Source organism: Notothenia rossii, assembly GCF_949606895.1.
Source record: "Notothenia rossii genome assembly, chromosome: 6".
NCBI classification, from domain to species: domain Eukaryota; kingdom Metazoa; phylum Chordata; class Actinopteri; order Perciformes; family Nototheniidae; genus Notothenia; species Notothenia rossii.
In genome coordinates, this window is record NC_136909.1 from 88,193,487 (window position 1) to 88,214,918 (window position 21,432).

At 42.2% G+C, this 21,432-nt stretch overlaps 1 protein-coding gene across 1 annotated transcript in view; it reads left to right on the plus strand.

Annotated features, from left to right (window-relative positions):
- The window catches only part of LOC307044216 (uncharacterized protein), a 68,202-nt gene extending 49,710 nt beyond the window's left edge, over window positions 1-18,492 (plus strand). Inside the window, exons 5-16 of the mRNA XM_079689298.1 lie at window positions 1,006-1,119; window positions 5,920-5,998; window positions 9,114-9,342; window positions 9,483-11,289; window positions 12,319-12,492; window positions 12,839-13,012; window positions 13,443-13,616; window positions 13,932-14,105; window positions 14,451-14,624; window positions 14,941-15,114; window positions 17,457-17,503; window positions 17,630-18,492. Of these exons, the coding sequence (XP_079545424.1) occupies window positions 1,006-1,119; window positions 5,920-5,998; window positions 9,114-9,342; window positions 9,483-11,289; window positions 12,319-12,492; window positions 12,839-13,012; window positions 13,443-13,616; window positions 13,932-14,105; window positions 14,451-14,624; window positions 14,941-15,114; window positions 17,457-17,503; window positions 17,630-18,180 (3,871 nt within the window). The 3' untranslated portion in view covers window positions 18,181-18,492. The remainder of the gene's footprint in view (window positions 1-1,005; window positions 1,120-5,919; window positions 5,999-9,113; window positions 9,343-9,482; window positions 11,290-12,318; window positions 12,493-12,838; window positions 13,013-13,442; window positions 13,617-13,931; window positions 14,106-14,450; window positions 14,625-14,940; window positions 15,115-17,456; window positions 17,504-17,629) is intronic.
- Window positions 18,493-21,432: the final 2,940 nt, after the last annotated feature.

Genomic DNA, 21,432 nt, shown 5'->3' on the forward strand with positions numbered 1-21,432 from the left:
ATCTTTTCAACTCTGCATACCCATAAGCCCCCCCCCCTCTCAATCAATTTCCTCTTGACTGCCTTTTTATTTATTTTACTATACTTACTTGTTTGCCTGTCCTTGTTTGTCTACCCTCCCTCATATTGTAAAGCGTCTTTGAGTCGTGAAAAGCGCTATATAAATAAAATGCATTATTATTATTATTATTATTATAGACAAACACACTCATATACACATATACACACGCAAACACACACACACACACGCACACGCACACACACATAGACAAACACACACATATACACATATACACACACACACACACACACACACACACACGCACACACACACACACACACACACACACACACACACACACACACACACACACACACACACACACACACACAGGGTGTTTGCATCCAAATCAGGTGAATCTTTAAAAACATTCATATGACTTTGAACTCCCCAAAAAATACTGTGCCATTATATCCTTTATAGTTTTGTATAAATTTGAGTAAATAGTGATTGTTTTTACAGCGAGAAGGAACAGCTTCGGGTTGGAAGAGGAAGTGTCCGGCTGCAAGTACAAAGAATACAGAATCTACTATCTGGTAATGTGGAGGAGTAAGTACCAGAGTTTTATTACAGATGATTGTGATTGCTGGCACTTGGTAGCCACACACACAAACACAAACAAACACACACACACACGCATGCAGGCAGACAGACACACACACACACACACACACACACACACACACACACACACACACACACACACACACACACACACACACACACACACACACACACACACACATATACACATATACACACACGCACACGCACACGCACAAACAAACACACAACCACACACACACACACACACACACACACACACACACACACACAATGGTGTAATGCACAGTGATAGATTTTAGGCATTTTTATAATATATTGCATTGTAGTATTAATATTTTTTTTAATATTAAATAAAGTACATTTCTGTCTTTCTCTCAGTTCTCAGCAGCAGAGAGGAGAGTCTCCTGAGCCCAGCTGTGTGTCCATGAAGAGTGACCGGTCTAAGGGTCATCTGATTACATTCAAAGATGGACACCATCCTTATGGCCAAGTGTGAGTTTTTACAATGAATACAATCAAATGTCTTAGTTTGACGCAGATAAAAATAGCTTTTCCAAGTGTTACAGTATTGTATGCAACACTGTAAACATTCTTAATTTGGTGTGAACATTTAGTGAGCTAATTCCAAGTCAGATTTTCAGATAGATGCAGATTTCTTGAGAATATCTGCAGTGGTATGGGGACCTTGAGGTGAGGGATTGGGATTAGCTCCACTCTTTTTAAACGACTTTCCGATCTGAAGCCTTTTGGGATAAGCTGTAAAGAAATAGAGACTTGCAGCAGCAATTTACAAGAGCTTCCTGTCTGAGGGCCATATGTCCCAGCCTTTGTTGGTATCTGGGTTTTTGTTTTGAAGACACCTACAGAAAAAGATGACTTTCACAGCCAAATAACAAAGTTGAAAGCAGAAATAAATCTTGCATCTTCCGAACATTGTCTTTCCATCAGTTCTCAGCAGCAGAGAGAAAAGTCTCCTGGACCCAGCTGTGTGTCCATGAAGAGTGATCGGTCTAAGGGTCGTCTGATTACATTCAAAGATGAAGGTGGTTCTTCTGACACGCTGTAAGTATTTAAAAATGTTGATTTAACAGCTGGTCTTGGCCAGATACAGAATTGGTCGTCCATCAGGGTTGTTTGCATCTGTTTTTTCTGAATCATGGCAGAACAACCATCTTTAACTAACTGGTCTGTTGTTTAAATCAGTAAATGACTTCAATCTTTAAAACATTCATGTGAATTTCAACTACCAAAAAATGTGTCATTATATACTTTATTGTTTTGTAACATTAAAACAAATACAGTGATTGTTTTACAGTCGGAATTTTCCTTACCTCCAGCCAGCTTCTGTCCCCATCAGCCAGAAGGGACTGGCTGATGGGGACAGAAGCTGGCTGGAGGTAATGAAAATGAAGAGTCTACAATCTGGTGATGTGGAGGAGTAAGTACCAGAGTTTTATTACAGCTGATTGGGATTGTTAAGACTTGGTAGCCTGGCTCCCACACACCAATCAACAATTCTGCACTTACGCACACAGTGGTGTAATCCACAGTAATACATTTTAGGCCCTGCGCAATTTTGTAATATATTGCAGAAAGTATTTTTCCAACACACACGTCACTTTTCGGGATGCACAACTTTACACACCCCCTTAAGGGACGCAACTTTCTGAAGTGTGAAGAGAGATGCTGTTAAGTGGAAAGTATTACTCGGACGCCCGCATTATCATAATCACTTGAGATTTTAGTTTAACAGAAAACAACGTCACTTTTGGGGAGCCGACAATTCCTCACACTTCCACAAGAGGGCATGTAGAGTTATACACAAATTGGGTGGAGTGGTGCACTTTTACACAAAGGCACTTTTTGGGAGAGTTCAGATTGCAATGCCAAAATACATTTTGGAGCATTCTAAATGAAATCTAATTGGGGACGGTGGTTTTCGTCCACTGAATTTGATCCAGATACACCTACCTCCTGGAAAGTTCTTGATCTGGCCAACTGTTGTGAGGGTTTTTTTCTTCACCAGGAGAATAATTATTCTGTCGTCCACCACAGTTGTCTTCCAGGTCTTTTGGTCTTGCTGAGCTCACCAGTGTGTTCTTTTTTTTTTAAAGAATACACCACAGTTGATCAGATTACTTTATTGTCATTACATAATGCAAGCAGACTATAACTAAATTAGGAGAGTCTGACCAGACAAAAGTTGTCGACGTGGTTCAAATGTGGAACAAAGATTTACACACCTGCACAAAGGACTGCTGCTACGAATTTATGAACAAGCAGCAACTGAACAAGTTGCCAAATCATTAAAACAAAATGGCTACCACCATGAGGTGGAAAAGAAACACAAAGTCAGTAGTTACTGGTTTAAAAACACAACAGTAACACACATGTTACCAAATAGATCACCACACGACTTGTGGTGTACCTACTTGTGGCACAATGGACAGCACAATATGTATAAAATGGTTTATTTATTATACAAAGTTACTTTAAAACACTCCTTTGATAAATACTTAAATATTGTAAGGTTAAAATAACGTTAAATTAATGTAAACCAGTTACTTAGAAGATACAGTTCAGTCAGGGGTTTATACAATACTGAAAGTCCTGTCCGCTTAGAACCGAACTCCACTCCGGTTTCCCTTTGAGCCAGTTAGAAGGTGTATCTCAATGTTCAAGTCCAGTCCAGGAATACCAGTGCCAGGAGTTACACTTTGCCGGCCCGTCGCACTCTGTCCCAATAGAGTCTGTATGCAGACCGCAGCAAGGAGGCGGATCCTAAAGGGGGTGTTTCCTAAAGGGTTATGAGCCCCGCCCCCCAAGTATTTCTTAAAGGTATGACGCTCTGTTTCTCATTTATTTTAATGCTTTGAATGAATCATAAACGAACTTTGAAAAATAATAATTAAAATGAATTTGCATAAAGAATGAAGAGTATACAACCCACAGAGAAGACAAATTAATTGACCTATTGACAGATCATAATGAATACAGAGTCAACCCTAACTCTAACCGTAACCCTAACTCATAAATTGTAGGTATATAATTTGTTACTGTTTGTGCAGTGGTAGTAATTATTATTCAAATCAATCAACTACGTTTTATGGAAGATATTGCTGTATATCATTTAACAACATGAGTAGAGGTTTCTGTACACCTAAAATACTGAAGTTGAAGTTACTGTCCTGATGTGTATCATTCATTTGTTCATGTTGTGTCTGGTGGTAAGATTAATTAATTAATTAATTAACGTATTTATTATTTTTGAAACATTACAATACACATCAAATACTAAACATGAAATGTATAGTACATACCAATACATTGTACAAAGGAAAATATATACAGTACATACAAAGAGGAAAGTCTTCATTAAACAGTTGGGTGAATCTGGAAGAAAATGAGGAATTGTTTACTATTCAAACTGTTTTTATTTGCACTTTCAACAGTAACCATTCATATCACATAAATGACACGAAGGTTTTTGAATGAGCTTTGATACTTATATTTTAATTGGATTGCCTATTAGTTTATGCAGCTCAAGGGGTCACATCATTTGTATAATATAACTAGTGTTTTTGCTTATCGATATTAGGTAGTTTATTATTATGTTACATTCTTTAACCTGTCTTTAATAGTGTTAGGTGAGCTATTAAGCATGTGTTAGATGACCAGTGACTCTTCTCTAATCATATTACTTTACCACATTTCGGATGATGCCATAACTAATGTTACATAATTATAGAAGACACATCCGAAGTGTTATTTTTACTTATTGATTAGCAGCCGACATTCACTGAAAGGATGCGTCCGTCTCTCGTCTGGTTCATTACAACCAGTAGTTACAAAGTGTTACAGTTACAACCTTAATCAACCAACCAAGCTAGCCATGTTGTCTATCCGAATCCATACCATATTATTTGATTAAGTTACAGTATGTAGGGCAGGCCTACTTATATTTCCAAGATAATACAACAGTACACAACAGTACACTAGCATCATCCTAAATGCTGGTTAGCATCACAGCATATACGCCAGAGCTCTCAAGTCTCACGCATTTCACTCCATTCACACGCTCACACGCCACACCTTGTATTTCTCACGCAGAGATTTCTTTCCAGGGTACCGCCCACCAAGTTGCGCCGCAATTTTGTAAACAAACTAGGCTTGTTTGAGATGCGTGCACTCCACTAGCACCCGTTGACATTCGCGATACAGAGGGCTTCATACTCCACTAGCACCCCCCCCTGTTGACATTCGCAATACAGAGGGCTTCATACTCCACTAGCAACCACCCCCCCCCGTTGACATTCGCAATACAGAGGGCTTCATACTCCACTAGCACCCCCCCCCCCCCCCCCCGTTGACATTCGCAATACAGAGGGCTTCATACTCCACTAGCACCCCCCCCTGTTGACATTCGCGATACAGAGGGCTTCATACTCCACTAGCAACCCCCCCCCGTTGACATTCGCAATACAGAGGGCTTCATACTCCACTAGCACCCCCCCCCCCCCCCGCCCCGTTGACATTCGCAATACAGAGGGCTTCATACTCCACTAGCACCCCCCCCCCCACCCCCCTGTTGACGAATGACTTCTTCTGCGAGGATTTATAAAAGCAGCTGGAATCCCTTAAGTTGCATTACTGCCACCTACAGTATGTATATCTGCTGAGTGTCATTATTCTATTGGATAGGGGATAGATAGGGGAGGATCGTATAGATATAGGATCCTCCCCCTATAGGAACCGCCCCCTGCCTGCGGTCTGCATCCAGACCCATCTCCTCTGTCCATCAGCCTCTGGTCGCGGAACCCTCGGTAAACAAACAAAAGGAGACTCAGGGGACAGCAACGTAACTTTCGTGACATAAAACCGGACCGGTCCGATCTGCGGCGAGGTGAGGCAGCAACAGTCAAGAGAAGAATAGCTGTCGTCTAGCACGTAGTCGGAGTATTTATGTGGGAGTGGATTTGGCAACTGGCGAATGAGATCGCTGATTTTCACTGGGTGCCGGTGTGCCAATCGGCAGTGTCTGTGTCTTTGTTGTGACAGTTCGTTGAGGAGGTTAAATGAGCATGCAAATCAAAAGAGTTAATCGCTATATAGCGCACAACCTTAAAATCACAACAAGATCTACTGGAGGGAAAAAGGCACAGGAACACACACAGCCATACCATTTACGATCAATCCTGAAAGAACACAACATCTTTATATAACTGCTCTGTGTGTTTCTTTGTATGTAAAGTCTGTGGTGCAAACATAATGTAACAACATGATTCCTCACAGAGAGGACCAGCAGAGCTCAGAGGTTCCCAGAGGTCAGTCTGCCCAGCAGCATCAGACACAGCTGGACTCCATATTTACGGTCTGTACATGAATTACAGCTTCTTTTACATCTATTCGGTTCAGCATACCACCATGCTGCACTTTCTAAGCTCATACTTTACTTTTCATTTATTTTTCATTGTATTAAAGGTGGGGTAGGTAAGTTTCAGAAATCGGCTCGAGTGGACTAACATTTGAAAGTACACAGCCAAGAAGAATCCGCCCCTTCCTTCAGACTTCCTTACAGAGCACCTCCTCCGCGAGAGCAGGCTGCAGTAACGTTACATATCAGGCAAAGCTAAACACATCTAGGTTAGCAATACTACACAGCCAAAGCAACTCCGATATCGACTCTGGTTTGACTTCTCCTAGTTTCCACTTTCTTTTAGTTCTTAATTTGCTCCGTTACATTTTTTCTTTTGCGACCAGTAGACGATGTTGAACCTAACTCTGCCATGGTGAAAGTGGCCGCCTGTTGCAGTACTGCTGCAGTGCACGCCCTATGACGGCACGCCCAATGAGGGCACGAGATACATTTGTGCGTGCACAAGATGGAAGGCTGACAGACAGGGCGGCAATCCAATCGGTTTGGTTGCAGTTTTTACAGTATTACGGGTTCCACAGATGACATCTTTTTATGGATTTGTTGTCAAAGCACTTCAGATATTCATTGCTATCGGGATGTTAAGAGCATTCCATGGAATATAACAAAAAGTGTATCTCGAGCCGGTTTCTGAAACTTACCTACCCCACCTTTAATAAACTTGTTTTATTCTGTTAAATCCTTCGTGGATTATGAGTATGTCCAACATGGATCTGATTAAATTCTTAGTTGGATTAGCCGCTTTCACACCGAGTACTTTGCCGTACTTAGTTCCCAGTACTTAGTCCCGCCGAACCCTTTAGTCCCGGAACTGTCCTAGTAGATCGCATTCACACCGGAATAAGTTCCCTGAGGGAGGATTAGGCAAATGAAGCCGCTGACGTCACTTCTTCTTTTTCTGCTTTGGGTTTACTGGCAGGCCGCAAACCACTTCACGGCATAAACTGCCACCCGAAATCGCCACCCAATGTTCCACTGCAACACTCCCCACACACGCACACACAGTGTATCCGCGATTGTTACAATGAAGGCTCGATAATCAGTTCACGGCATATAGGTGTAAGCAGGGGTAAAGTGCTATTTTTACAAGTGGGAAGTGGACCTCACCTCCTCTAGTGGGGTCCGGGGCATGCTCCCCCGGGAAGATTTTTTTTTTAAATATTGAAGTTAAAAGCATCAATCTGGTGCACTTTGAGAGCAACATTAAGAGATCTATGGATACATCTCTCAACACCATATGAAACAGAACTGTAAGCAGATTTTCTATTTCTTTATAGATATTTTACAAATCACTCCCCTATTAAAACAAACCGTTCGAGACCCACTGAGATAACTAGACTAAAGTGAACTATCTCAGGGACGTGCACACATAGACTCTTGAGCACCTGCCCGTTTTGCCCTCTGGACAGCAATGTGCCCTTTTGAAAGTTCGTTTTTTTTATTTATATTTTACAGTTTACTGTAGGTGTGGCTCATGGTAACATCGATCAATTCTGGATTAAAAGCTTCTAATATATACAACAATGCCCCAAATGTGCGTTGTAATTTTGTCAGACATCCCCACACGTGCCCCGCGGCACTCCCGTACGTGCACTGGCTGCAGCCCCTCCCTTCCCTGCTTTCAACGTGAAGGCGCAGCGCGCAGAGCAGACAGTCAGTCACTCAGTCAGACAGGCCACGGCGGGTGTGTGGTGCAGCAGCACGCAGCAACACGATTAAAAGTGCCCTAGTGACGACCAAGTAAGTAACCACCAGGTAACAAATACAGTGTATTGTTTAATCCCCTAAATCAGATGCCAAACTAAACTATAACCTCACTTCTTTTCTTGCATCCATCCATTTAGTCTCGTTGTGCACTTTGCAATTACGACATACAAGATGTGCCTTTAATAAATCTCACACTACTAAGGCAGCCGGCGGTTCCACCAGGGGCGACAATCCGGGGGGGGGGGGGGGGGTTTCGTCCCCCACTAGCTTCAGATTGGACCCCCCTAAGTCATTTAGAATAATAAAAATAAATGTTAAAATAATTAATGTTTTGATAATAAATCAGTAAAATCAGGCAAAAATAAGAATTAAATAACATAACCCTAACCTAACCCTAACCCTAAAACCGAAATAAAGTAACCAAAAACCGAAAAGAAACTAACAAAATCTGCCATTATCCGGCAAATCTTCACAATTTCGGAGCGCACAATTTCGGCCGCCACGACGACTCAGAAGGTGCCCTTTTTTTTTCTCTTGAGCACCTGCCCCTATAAATGTCTGTGCGCGCCACTGAACTATCTAAACACTGAGAGAGTCCTTTACTTCACCTGAGCTGAGGTTATCTGAGACTCTCAGTCTGACAGGAGAGAGATCTCCCTCCACCTTGTTCTTGAAAAAGCTCCTTATATCCGTTAGCTTGGCTAGTTAGCACCAGATGCTAACCACAACGATCTCCGGTAGATACCCACCGGTGCGCGAGCTCTCTCTCTCACTCGCTCGCGCACGCACACAAAATGGCTCGTGCCACACACACAGAGCAGAGCTTGAATGAAACACAGAGAGCCAGAAGTAAGCTACTTGTACTCACGAGGCCTTTGCAGAATCCCTCTCGCTTTCAGGTGGTTTTGATTGAGTGTCCACACGTGGACGTTTAAGGACTAAAAAACGATCCATTTGTCACTTTGCTGTTAGCAAATAATTTGGCGCTCTAGCTAACAGGAAGTCACTCAAGTGTCACAAAGTAATTTAGCCTATGGGTAGGTCAAACATCTAATGGGTGCTGGCCATTGGCCTAATCATATCACCTGTGTTGGCTTTATGTTTTTGGTCAAAAATGTGTTTGTTTCACATTTGCATTGATGTAATCAATAATTTTTCTAATTTCATTTAATAAAAATAATAACAATAATTTTCCAAAAAAGCCACAAAAAGACAACAACACATATATGTATTGAGGGTGCTTAGGGGGTGCTTTGGCAATCCTGGGGGGTGCTTCAGCACTATTCCTGGGAAAAGTACTCCGGTTTGAAAGCGCCTATTGTGTCATTCATATAATCTGTTGCAGCTGCTGGAGGAGAACATCATCACTTTTGTGAAGAACGAGCTGAAGAAGTTCCAGAAGGCTCTGAGTTCAGATTACCCAGAATGCTTAGAGAGTCAGAGGGAGGATGAGGAGCTGTTGGACGGTGAGGATGAAGAGCAGAGGAGGAGCAGCAGAGAGGCATTTCTGAACATCACACTGCACTTCCTGAGGAGCATGGAGCAGGAGGAGCTGGCTGACCGTCTGCAGAGCAGTAAGAGGGTTTCTATAGAGATTTAACAAGCTGGATAAATGTTGACTAAAGTCTCAAGAGATGGAACAAAGTATATTCAGATCCTCATTCTTTAAGGATTACTTTGACTCATTGATCTGATTTGTTGTGTGTTCATTCAGGACTAATTACTGGAGTGTGTCAGCGTGAACTTAAGTCTAACCTGCAGGAGAGGTTCCAGTGTGTGTTTGAGGGCATTGCTAAAGCAGGAAACCCAACCCTTCTGAACCAGATCTACACAGAGCTCTACATCACAGAGGGGGGGTCTGCAGAGGTCAATGCTGAACATGAGGTCAGACAGTTTGAAACAGCATCCAGGAAACCAGACAGACCAGAAACAACCATCAGACAAGAAGACCTCTTTAAAGCCTCACCTGGAAGAGATGCACCAATCAGAGCAGTGCTGACAAAGGGCGTGGCTGGCATTGGGAAAACAGTCTTAACACAGAAGTTCACTCTGGACTGGGCTGAAGGCAAAGCCAACCAGGACATCCAGTTCATATTTCCATTCACCTTCAGAGAGCTGAATGTGGTGAGAGAGAACAAGTACAGCTTGGTGGAACTTGTTCATCACTTCTTCTCTGAAACCAGAGACGCAGGAATCTGCAGGTTTGATCAGTTCCCGGTTGTGTTCATCTTTGACGGTCTGGATGAGAGTCGACTTCCTCTGGACTTCCTCAACACTGAGATCCTGACTGATGTCACAGAGTCCACCTCAGTGGATGTGCTGCTGACAAACCTCATCAGGGGGAAGCTGCTTCCCTCTGCTCGCCTCTGGATAACCACACGACCTGCAGCAGCCAATCAGATCCCTCCTGAGTGTGTGGACATGGTGACAGAGGTCCGAGGGTTCACTGACCCACAGAAGGACGAGTACTTCAGGAAGAGATTCAGAGATCAGGAGCAGGCCGGCACCATCATCTCCCACATCAAGACCTCACGAAGCCTCCACATCATGTGCCACATCCCAGTCTTCTGCTGGATCTCTGCTTCAGTTCTGGAGGAGGTGTTGAAAACCAGAGAGAGGGGAGAGCTGCCCAAGACCCTGACTGAGATGTACATCCACTTCCTGGTGGTTCAGTCCAAAGTGAAGAACATTAAGTATGATGGAGGAGCTGAGACAGATCCACACTGGAGTCCAGAGAGCAGGAAGATGATGGAGGCTCTGGGGAAACTGGCTTTTGAGCAGCTGCAGAAAGGCAACCTGATCTTCTATGAGTCCGACCTGACAGAGTGTGGCATCGATATCAGAGCAGCCTCAGTGTACTCAGGAGTGTTCACACAGGTCTTTAGAGAGGAGAGAGGACTGTACCAGAGGGACCAGATGTTCTGCTTCGTCCATCTGAGCGTTCAGGAGTTTCTGGCTGCTCTTCATGTCCATCGGACCTTCATCACCTCTGGAGTCAACCTGCTGTCAGAAGAACCAACAACCTCCAGGCGTCCTAAAGTCTTCAGACCCAAACCTGAACTCACACATCTCTACCAGAGTGCTGTGGACCAGGCCTTACAGAGTCCAAACGGACACCTGGACTTGTTCCTCCGCTTCCTCCTGGGTCTTTCACTGCAGACCAATCAGAAACTCCTACGTGGTCTGCTGACAGAAACAGGAAGTAGCTCAAAGACCAACAAGAAAACAGTCCAGTACATCAAGAAGAAGATGGATGAGGGTCTGTCTCCGGAGAGAAGCATCAACCTGTTCCACTGTCTGAATGAACTGAATGATGGTTCTCTAGTGGAGCAGATCCAACAGTCCCTGAGTTCAGGAAGTCTCTCCTCAGATAATCTGTCTCCTGCTCAGTGGTCAGCTCTGGTCTTCATCTTACTGTCATCAGGAGAAGATCTGGACGTGTTTGACCTGAAGAAATACTCTGCTTCAGAGGAGGCTCTTCTGAGGCTGCTGCCAGTGGTCAAAGCCTCCAGGAAGGCTCTGTGAGTACAGAAACATTCAAATATGTAAGGGATAATGTGCTGCGACGCGACCTTCATGCCGATCTAGATCCCTCCGCTTCGCGTCGGGCTCCTGATCGGCCTGTCGGTGTTCTTTTCCCCATCATGACCAAGTCGCTGCACATTATCCCGCTTATTACACGGCCAGATTCTCAACAAAGTAACGTTATGACTCCCACTATTAATTGAAATGCTTTTATGGATTTAGAAAATGATTTTATTGATTTAAAAAATAGTTGTATGTATTGATTTAAATTGACATGCATCCGCTAAGACAAATAGTCCGTTGTTACTGTTTGAACTAACGTAGCAACGGCAGGAACTGCTTCGATAGCGTTTTTGAGGAGCTTTTTGATTACAGATTTGAAAACATCGCTGCTTGCTTTAAAAGTAGCAGAAGTCATGATGTCAAACCTTGGGGAGTATCTAGATATCCCTGCCCTAATGCCAAAGGAACTGCACACTGAAAATGTGTCGCCGTTTGATGTCTATGTCTGGACCGCTGCGTAAAAGGAGGATTTCTGCCCGTTACTTCTCCGCTGTTTTCTTGTCGCTCTTGTCTTGTCAGTTAGAAAGCAAACTGCATGCAGTTTGCTTTTCGGCCAAACTGTATATAGTTCAATCAAACGGACTTGTTTGTGCAGATGTGAGCGTCCTTAACAACGGTCAATAAGTCCTTGACAGCGGTCTGTCTGTTCGGTATTAACAACGTGTCACGTGTTCTGAATTGACCAATCAGAATCGAGTATTCAACTAAGCCATGTAATAACATGAAGTAGTGGTGGTCTAATGGATAGTGAGGTGGGATGAAGATCGGAACGTTGTGAGTTCAATTCCCGCCAGGAACACCACCACTCGTGTGCCCTTGAGTAAGGCACTTAGTCCTCAGTTTCTCCAGGGAGAATGTCCCTGTAATTGTAAGTCGCTTTGGATAAAAGTGTCAGCTAAATGAAATGTAAAGTAAATATTATGCTCATCTTTTTAAAATATTGTTTGTACTTTCTTTATCAGACTGAGTGGCTGTAAGCTGTCAGAGAGAAGCTGTGCAGCTCTGTCCTCAGTCCTCAGCTCCCAGTCCTCTAGTCTGAGAGAGCTGGACCTGAGTAACAACGACCTGCAGGATTCAGGAGTGAAGCTGCTGTCTGCTGGACTGGAGAGTCCTCACTGTACTCTGGAGACTCTCAGGTCAGATTTCTTATTTTATCTTAAATTATTGTCTCTCTCTCTCTCTCTCTGCTTATTTACAATCTCCTTCTTTCTCTTCCTGTTTTTAAATCAGTCAGGTAACCAAACGCAAAAGTCTTCTTTTGTATTAAACATTAATAAAATATAGTTGATGTAAAACACTCATCCTGTTACTGATTAATGCCATCGTGGAGAAGAGACATCATGAACATTGGCATCACAGATGTGAAGCAGTATTGAGTTGCATATTTTGAATAAGGAATAATATGCGATAAGGCAGTCATTCATGAAAAAGAACACCCTGAAGTTATTGATTTTATGTTGTTGTTTATTATTTTCTCCTCAGACTGAGTGACTGTAAACTGTCAGAGAGAAGCTGTGCAGCTCTGTCCTCAGTCCTCAGCTCCCAGTCCTCTAGTCTGAGAGAGCTGGACCTGAGTAACAACGACCTGCAGGATTCAGGAGTGAAGCTGCTGTCTGCTGGACTGGAGAGTCCTCACTGTGCTCTGGAGACTCTCAGGTCAGGGTTCATCAACATGTTGAGCTCCCTTTTGAATATGTATTGATATATTGGGCTGCTGTTGCCCAGAAGGGAAATAGGCGATAACCAAGAGGAGGGTTATTGATTTGATCCCCTCTCCATGAGGTTAACATGTCAAAGTGTCCTTGGGAAAGATACTTGACCTCAAATTATTTTCTAGACATTGTATTGAAGTGTTTGTTAGTTGCTTCAGTAAAAGCCTAAGCTGAAATAACATGTATGATTACTGGATGAGTTTTCTAAGTTCACTGTACTCAAGTTATTTTTCAACCCAGTTGTGATCGTCAATTTTCAGACCCTATGTAACATAATATACTTTACAGTTTTTCTGTTTTGCCCAGGAAAACATGTTATATAAAAACATAGTTCACTTTAACATTTGCTTCCATTTATTTGTTTGTCCCTTCAGACTGAGTGACTGTAAGCTGTCAGAGAGAAGCTGTGAAGCTCTGTCCTCAGTCCTCAGCTCCCAGTCTTCTAGTCTGAGAGAGCTGGACCTGAGTAACAACGACCTGCAGGATACAGGAGTGAAGCTGCTGTCTGCTGGACTGGAGAGTCCTCACTGTACTCTGGAGACTCTCAGGTCAGGATACATTGATATGTTGAGTTTCCTTTTTTGCATGTATTTAACTTACTATAGTACATGAACTATTTTTAAACCCGTTAAATTATTCTTTGCTGTTGTGTTCAGGTGCAAATCTACACACTCTTCTCCCTTTCTACTTTTGATACATTTTTAACATTGGCTTTCAATCCACCATGTATGCTAAATCTTTGCCATCAGTTCAAATAATGTAGGATTCCTCGTATTTATGATTATAGGGTCTTAATATTTTGTTTTTGAATTTGTAAAAAGGAGTAAATGCCGAACTTTTAATTTAAATGTTTGTCCCTTCAGACTGAGTGGCTGTAACCTGTCAGAGAGAAGCTGTGCAGCTCTGTCCTCAGTCCTGAGCTCCCAGTCCTCTAGTCTGAGAGATCTGGACCTGAGTAACAACGACCTGCAGGATTCAGGAGTGAAGCTGCTGTCTGCTGGACTGGAGAGTCCTCACTGTGCTCTGGAGACTCTCAGGTCAGGTTTCTTATTTTATCTTAAATGATTGTCTCTCTCTCTCTCTCTCTGCTTTTTTACAATCTCCTTCTTTTTCTTCCTGTTTTTAAATCAGTCAGGTAACCAAACGCAAAGTCTTCTTTTGTATTAAACATTAATAAAATACAGTTGATGTAAAACACTCATCCTGTTACTGATTAATGCCATCGTGGAGAAGAGACATCATGAACATTGGCATCACAGATGTGAAGCAGTATTGAGTTGCTCATTTTGAATAAGGAATAATATGCGATAAGGCAGTCATTAATGAAAAAGAACAACCTGAAGTTATTGATTTTATGTTGTTGTTTATTATTTTCTCTTCAGACTGAGTGTCTGTAAGCTGTCAGAGAGAAGCTGTGCAGCTCTGTCCTCAGTCCTCAGCTCCCAGTCCTCTAGTCTGAGAGAGCTGGACCTGAGTAACAACGACCTGCAGGATTCAGGAGTGAAGCTGCTGTCTGCTGGACTGGAGAGTCCTCACTGTGCTCTGGAGACTCTCAGGTCAGGATTCATCAACATGTTCAACTTATAGCCAGTTAAATTGCGATGTACATTAATGATGGATACACTCATAACCTTTTGTTGCATCTGCTTCAATAACATTTGTTATTGTTTTTTGACTCACTCTTGTTTGAACTTGTGTGTGTGTGTGTGTGTGTGTGTGTGTGTGTGTGTGTGTGTGTGTGTGTGTGTGTGTGTGTGTGTGTGTGTGTGTGTGTGTGTGTGTGTGTGTGTGTGTGTGTGTGTGTGTGTGTGTGTGTGTGTGTGTGTGTGTGTGTGTGTGTGTGTGTGTGTGTGTGTGTGTGTGTGTGTTCAGGCTGTCGTGCTGTATGGTCTCAGAGGAAGGCTGTGTTTCTCTGGCTTCAGCTCTGAGATCCAACCCCTCCCATCTGAGAGAGCTGGACCTGAGCTACAATCATCCAGGAGACTCAGGAGAGAAGCTGCTGTCTGCTGGACTGGAGGATCCTCTCTGGAGACTGGACACTCTCAGGTATTATAAACATATACAGTGAAGGAAATAAGTATTTGATCCCCTGCAGATTTTTTAAGTTTGCCCACACAATACATTAACAGTCTATAATTTGAATGGTAGGTTTATATAAACATTGAGAGTAAGAATATCAAAAAAGAAAATCCAGAAATTGACATTATATAAAAGATAAAAATGTATTTCCATTTAACTGAGTGAAATAAGTATTTGATCCCTTTGCAACAAACAAGGATTCTGGCTCCCACAGACAAATAATTCATCTTCCTTTAAAAAAGTACTCCTAATCAACTTGTTACCTGTATAAAAGACACCTGTCCACAGAATCAATCAATCAGATTCCAATCTCTCCACCATGGGCGAGACTGTAGAGCTGTCTAAGGACCTCAGGGTGAGACTGTAGACCTGCACCAGGCTGGGATCGGCTACAAGACCACCGGAAAGCAGCTTGGTGAGAAGGAGACAACTCTTGGTGCCATTATTCAGAAGAATAATGTGTGTGTTTCTAAATGGAAGAAACACAAAATGAGCATCAATGGCCCTCGGTCTGGGCTCCACACAGGATCTGGCCCCGTGGGGTATTGATGATCATGAGAAAGGTGAGGGATCAGCCAAGAACTACACAGGAGGAACTTGTTAATGATCTCAAGGCAGCTGGGACCACAGTCACCAAGAAACCTATTGGTAACACACTACACCATAGTTGATCAAATCCTGCAGTGCCTGAAGGCCCCCTGCTCAAGAAGAACACGAGAGGCCGTCTGAAGTTTGACAACGAACATCTGAATGATTCAGAGAAGGCTTGGGAAAAGCGGATGAGGTCAGATGAGACTAAAATGTTGATCTTTGGCTTCAACTCGACACGCCGTGTTTGGAGGAAGAGAGATGCTGACTATAACCCCAGAACACCATCCGTCAGGCATGGAGGTGGAGACATTCTGCTTTGGGCTGTTTCTCTGCTGAGGGGACAGGAGGACTTCCTGCATCGAGGAGAGGATGGACGGGGACATGTCCCGTGAGATCTTGGTCGATAGCCTCCTTCCCTCAGCCAGGACACTGACCATGGGTCATGGAGGGGTCTTCCAGCAGGACAAGGACCCTGAACATACGGCCAAGGCAACACAGGAGAGGCTAAAGAAGAAGCACCTTCAGGTGATGGAGGGTCCTAGCCAGTCTCTGGACCTTAATCCCATAGAAAATGTGTGGAGGGAGCTGAAGCTTCCAGATGCCGAGCATCAGCCTCAACACCTGAAGGATTTGGATCTTCAGAGAGGAGTGGACCAACATCCTTCCTGAGATGTGCACAGACCTGGAGACCAACTACAAGAAGCGTCTGACCTCTGTGTGACCTCTGTGTGTCCAACAAGGGTTTCTCCACCAAGTCCTAACACATGTTCTGCAAGGGGATCAAATACTTATTTCACTCAGTTAAATGCAAATACATTTTTATCTTTTATATAATGTACATTTCTGGATTTCCTTATTGATATTCTTTCTCTCACTGTTTATATAAACCTACCATTCAAATGACAGACTGGTCCTTTCTTTGTTGGTGAACTTACAAAGTCTGCAGGGATCAAATACGTATTTCCTCCACTGTGTGTATGCCAAGACAAAAACATTGAAGGGAACTAAAGGCACGGGATAAGACTCAGGCAGCAGCTCTGTGTTTACAGAGAAGACACGACAACAAGAAATACATCTTTATCATTTTAGATTCTGATCTCCATTTTAATGCTCATTTTAATTTGCTGACCAAAAACTGCTTTTATCATTTTGGCAATAGAGTCAAAATCCATCCAACAACCTAAACACAGCAGAGATCATCCCACTCCTGATGGACACCATCTGCACTGGCTCCTGTATCTGAATTGATTCTGAAGTGCTTCTCCTATTTTTAAAGCACTAAATGGCCCCTCCCTCTTTTAAACACAATGATGAACTATCAGATGTCCTGTGAATTCATCATAATAATAATAATAATAAATGGTATGGTCAAAGCACCTTTCATTGCTCAAAGCAAACCCAAAGTGCGTTGCATGAAAGATGCTTTTAAATAAAGTTCATTTATTTTCCTCTTCAGATTCCAGGTAAGAGAAACACTCATTGACTGCTGCTAGCAGATGCTGAGGGAACACTAACTGAACACTGATCAACTCTTACATCTTATTCTCTGAGAAATAATCATTGAAGTTAATGAGCTTTATTTATCGACTGATCTAAAATGATATCGTGAACATGTAGCTTCATCTGTGGAGAATAACAAAGCTCTGAGTTTGAGAGTGATGTCCACGTCTCCATGCTGCTCTGACCCCCCCCCCCCCCCCCCCCCCCCCTTCTTTCAGGATGGAGCCTGCTGGAGTCCGATGGTTGAGACCCGGTCTGAGGAAGTGTGAGTGTGGTTTAATTTGATTCATGAAAACAAAGCAGCCACCATCTTCAAATGTAACCTTCATCATCAAAGTGTCAATAAATGAACAGCTGATAGATGAATAACTGCTGCTGTTCCTCTCCTCAGATTCCTGTGAACTCTCACTCGACACAAACACAGCACAGAGGAACCTCAAACTGTCTGAGGACAACAGGGAGGTGACATGTGTGGAGGAGGAGCAGCCATATCCTGATCATCCAGAGAGGTTTGACCCCTGGTGTCAGCTGATGTGTAGAGAAGCTCTGACTGGTCTCTGTTACTGGGAGGTCGAGAGGAGAGGAGAGGTTTATATATCAGTGACTTACAGAGGAATCAGGAGGAGAGGAGGCAGTGATGATGGATGTGAGTTTGGATGGAATGATCAGTCCTGGAGTCTGTACTGCTCTGGTGGTCGTTACTATGTCTGTCACAATAACACAGTAACACACACCTCCTCCTCCTCCTCCTCCTCCTCCTCCTCCTCCTCCTCCTCTGGTAGAGTAGCAGTGTATCTGGATCATCCTGCTGGCTCTCTCTCCTTCTACAGAGTCTCCTCTGACACACTGATCCACCTCCACACCTTCAGAACCACATTCACTGAACCTCTCTATGCTGGGTTTGCAGTTTGGTCTGGATCAGTGTCTCTGGTTCCTCTGTAGGAGGAAGAGTCTCCTCCTGTTCCAGAGACTTCCTCCCTGCTGCCCAGAGAGTTCAGTCTGTTCAGGATCACAGCTGATGTTAGACCAACGTTGTTTAAAAAATATATTTCCATCTATTTGTTTTTAACCGTGGTGTACTTGTTATGTGTTTTTACTTATTGTTCTTCTTTATTATTAATAATGTCTTCCTACTTTGTTATATTTGAATATACAGTCTACTCTTTTCACTTTATCTGCACTATACATCTTTTGATGTAATAATGTAGATTTCCACTTTTTGGGACAAATAAAGGAATTCTGATTCTGAAAATATGCTTTGATTCAGACTCAATATCTTCGCTGTGATTCAGGAAAGTGCAACAAACATCACTTCACACACAAATACAGATAGAAATCAAACAATCCAATGTATAGCCTACTACAGGACAGTAACCAAAAACATCGTTTAAAACTGGAGAGATTAAAAAATATGCATAAATAAATGTTAAGGTAAAATAAGATATGAATGAACAACAAAAATAAAATATGTTACATTCATTTCTTATTGGCTATGGGTTATTGGTTATGTTCACATACTTATTTGATTATTAAAATGTAAACCGATCTTTTTCATATGGGTGTTTTAGAGTTGTACCCCCTATATACTGTAATTGGGCGCTCAAAGTGCACCGCACCAGATTGAAGCATTTTACTAAAGATTTCTAGGGCAGCAAAATAGTCAGAACCGACCCTGAAGTGTTAGAAGATGTGCGAAGAGATTTTGGTCACACTTTACGACAGGGAAGTTATTTATTATTTTAGTTTTATCATGTTTCGGTGTTGCACTTTGTAGACGGTCCCTACGTCCCTGCAGAGAGGAGCCGCGCAGCAGCTTTATTATTATTATAACTGACATCGTGATCATGTGACAGATGAGCAGCAGCAGAGCTCATAACATGTCCTTTTAAGTAGACATTCTGTACAGATCTTAAACTCTGTTGGCAGTAAAATAATAAACTTCTAATCCTACTGAAGACGGTTGGTGTTTACGGAAGACAGTAAAGCTTGGCTGTGATTGGTTGTTCGTCGTCACATGACAAGCGGCCCCGTTCAAAAAGTTAAATGTGGTTTGGATGAAGAAACTGTAAAACGTGTCCTCTCTGTCATTACATATTAAAGACACACAGAGAAACACACCGAAGAGACATTGTGGGGTGGGTCTGTTTAATCTCAGGAACCTGTTAGTGTTGAGGAGGATGAATATAAAGCCTGATTTGAGTATCGTAATGTTTCCACAGGGTCGCTACAGTATTTAAGAAAACTGAATTGATAAAGAGGATGTCGTTTTTATTTTTCTACTGTTTATAATACCTCTAGAATGTGAACTACGTATATTTCTGACCCACTCCGGAACAGAAGGGTGGCGGTAATGCAGCGTGAAGCTGGATGCTAACCGCTGTAAACACGAAGAAGACGAAGTCGTCGGACCGTTCATTCTGCGACACCAGTTTCCGGTGTGGTGCAGCTCGTTGCCTCCCTCGCATTGGATGTAGTTTGATTTAAACTACAAAAAAAAACATTGTGCAGCTCCACTTTCCTCCATAACTGACTGAGAATCAGTTATAACACTTTCACCGAAGGAGGAGAGACAACCAGGTCGCCAAGATGCCGAGAATCATGATTAAAGGAGGCGTGTGGCGCAAACACGGAGGTTTGTGTTTACATGAAGCTAATATGGAGCTAACGTGATGCTAACAATGCTAACAACTCATAGTAAACCAATGGGAATGAGTAGCATAATGCTAACTGCTGCGTTAGCACGACGCTAACAACTCATAGTAAAACCAATGTGACTGAATTAGCATGAAGCTAACTGCTCACTCAACGGGAAATTAGCCCGCGTAGCTAAATATAAAGAGATATAGATATATAAATCAGATGTGGCAGGAGTACTCAGATCTTGTACTTGAGTAAAAGTAGAAGTACTCAGATCTTGTACTTAGTAAAAGTAGAAGCACTCAGATATTGTACATGAGTAAAAGTAGAAGCACTCAGATATTGTACATGAGTAAAAGTAGAAGCACTCAGATATTGTACATGAGTAAAAGTAGAAGCACTCAGATCTTGTACTTGAGTAAAAGTAGAAGTACTCAGATCTTGTACATGAGTAAAAGTAGAAGCACTCAGATCTTGTTGTTGAGTAAAAGTAGAAGTACTCAGATCTTGTACTTGAGTGAAAGTAGAAGTACTTAGATCTTGTACTTGAGTAAAAGTAGAAGTACTCAGATCTTGTACTTGAGTGAAAGTAGAAGTACTCAGATCTTGTACTTGAGTAAAAGTAGAAGTACTCAGATCTTGTACTTGAGTAAAAGTAGAAGTACTCAGATATTGTACTTGAGTAAAAGTAGAAGTACTCAGATCTTGTTCTTGAGTAAAAGTAGAAGTACTCAGATCTTGTTGTTGAGTAAAAGTAGAAGTACTCAGATCTTGTACTTGAGTAAAAGTAGAAGTACTCAGGTCTTGTACTTGAGTTAAAGTAGAAGTACTCAGATCTTGTACTTGAGTTAAAGTAGAAGTACTCAGATCTTGTACTTGAGTAAAAGTAGAAGTACTTAGATCTTGTACTTGAGTAAAAGTAGAAGTACTCAGATCTTGTACTTGAGTGAAAGTAGAAGTACTCAGATCTTGTACTTGAGTAAAAGTAGAAGTACTCAGATCTTGTACTTGAGTAAAAGTAGAAGTACTCAGATCTTGTACTTGAGTAAAAGTAGAAGTACTCAGATCTTGTTCTTGAGTAAAAGTAGAAGTACTCAGATCTTGTTGTTGAGTAAAAGTAGAAGTACTCAGATCTTGTACTTGAGTAAAAGTAGAAGTACTCAGGTCTTGTACTTGAGTTAAAGTAGAAGTACTCAGATCTTGTACTTGAGTAAAAGTAGAAGTACTCAGATATTGTACTTGAGTAAAAGTAGAAGTACCAGAGTGTAGGAATACTCTGTCACAGTAAAAGTCCTGCATTCAAAATGTTCCTCAAGTAAAAGTAGAAAAGTATTATCATCAAAATATAGTGAAAGTAGAGACAGTAAAAGTAGTCATTGTGCAGATTGGTCCATTTCAGAATAATATATATGATATGTTTTATAATGATTGATCATGAAAGTGTTCTCAAAGCTGGTAAAGGTGCAGCTAGTTTGAATGACTTTGTATACTGCAGGGTAGCTGGTGGATTTACTCCAGGTGGAACTAAAGTCTGATTTAACACTTGATTATATTTCA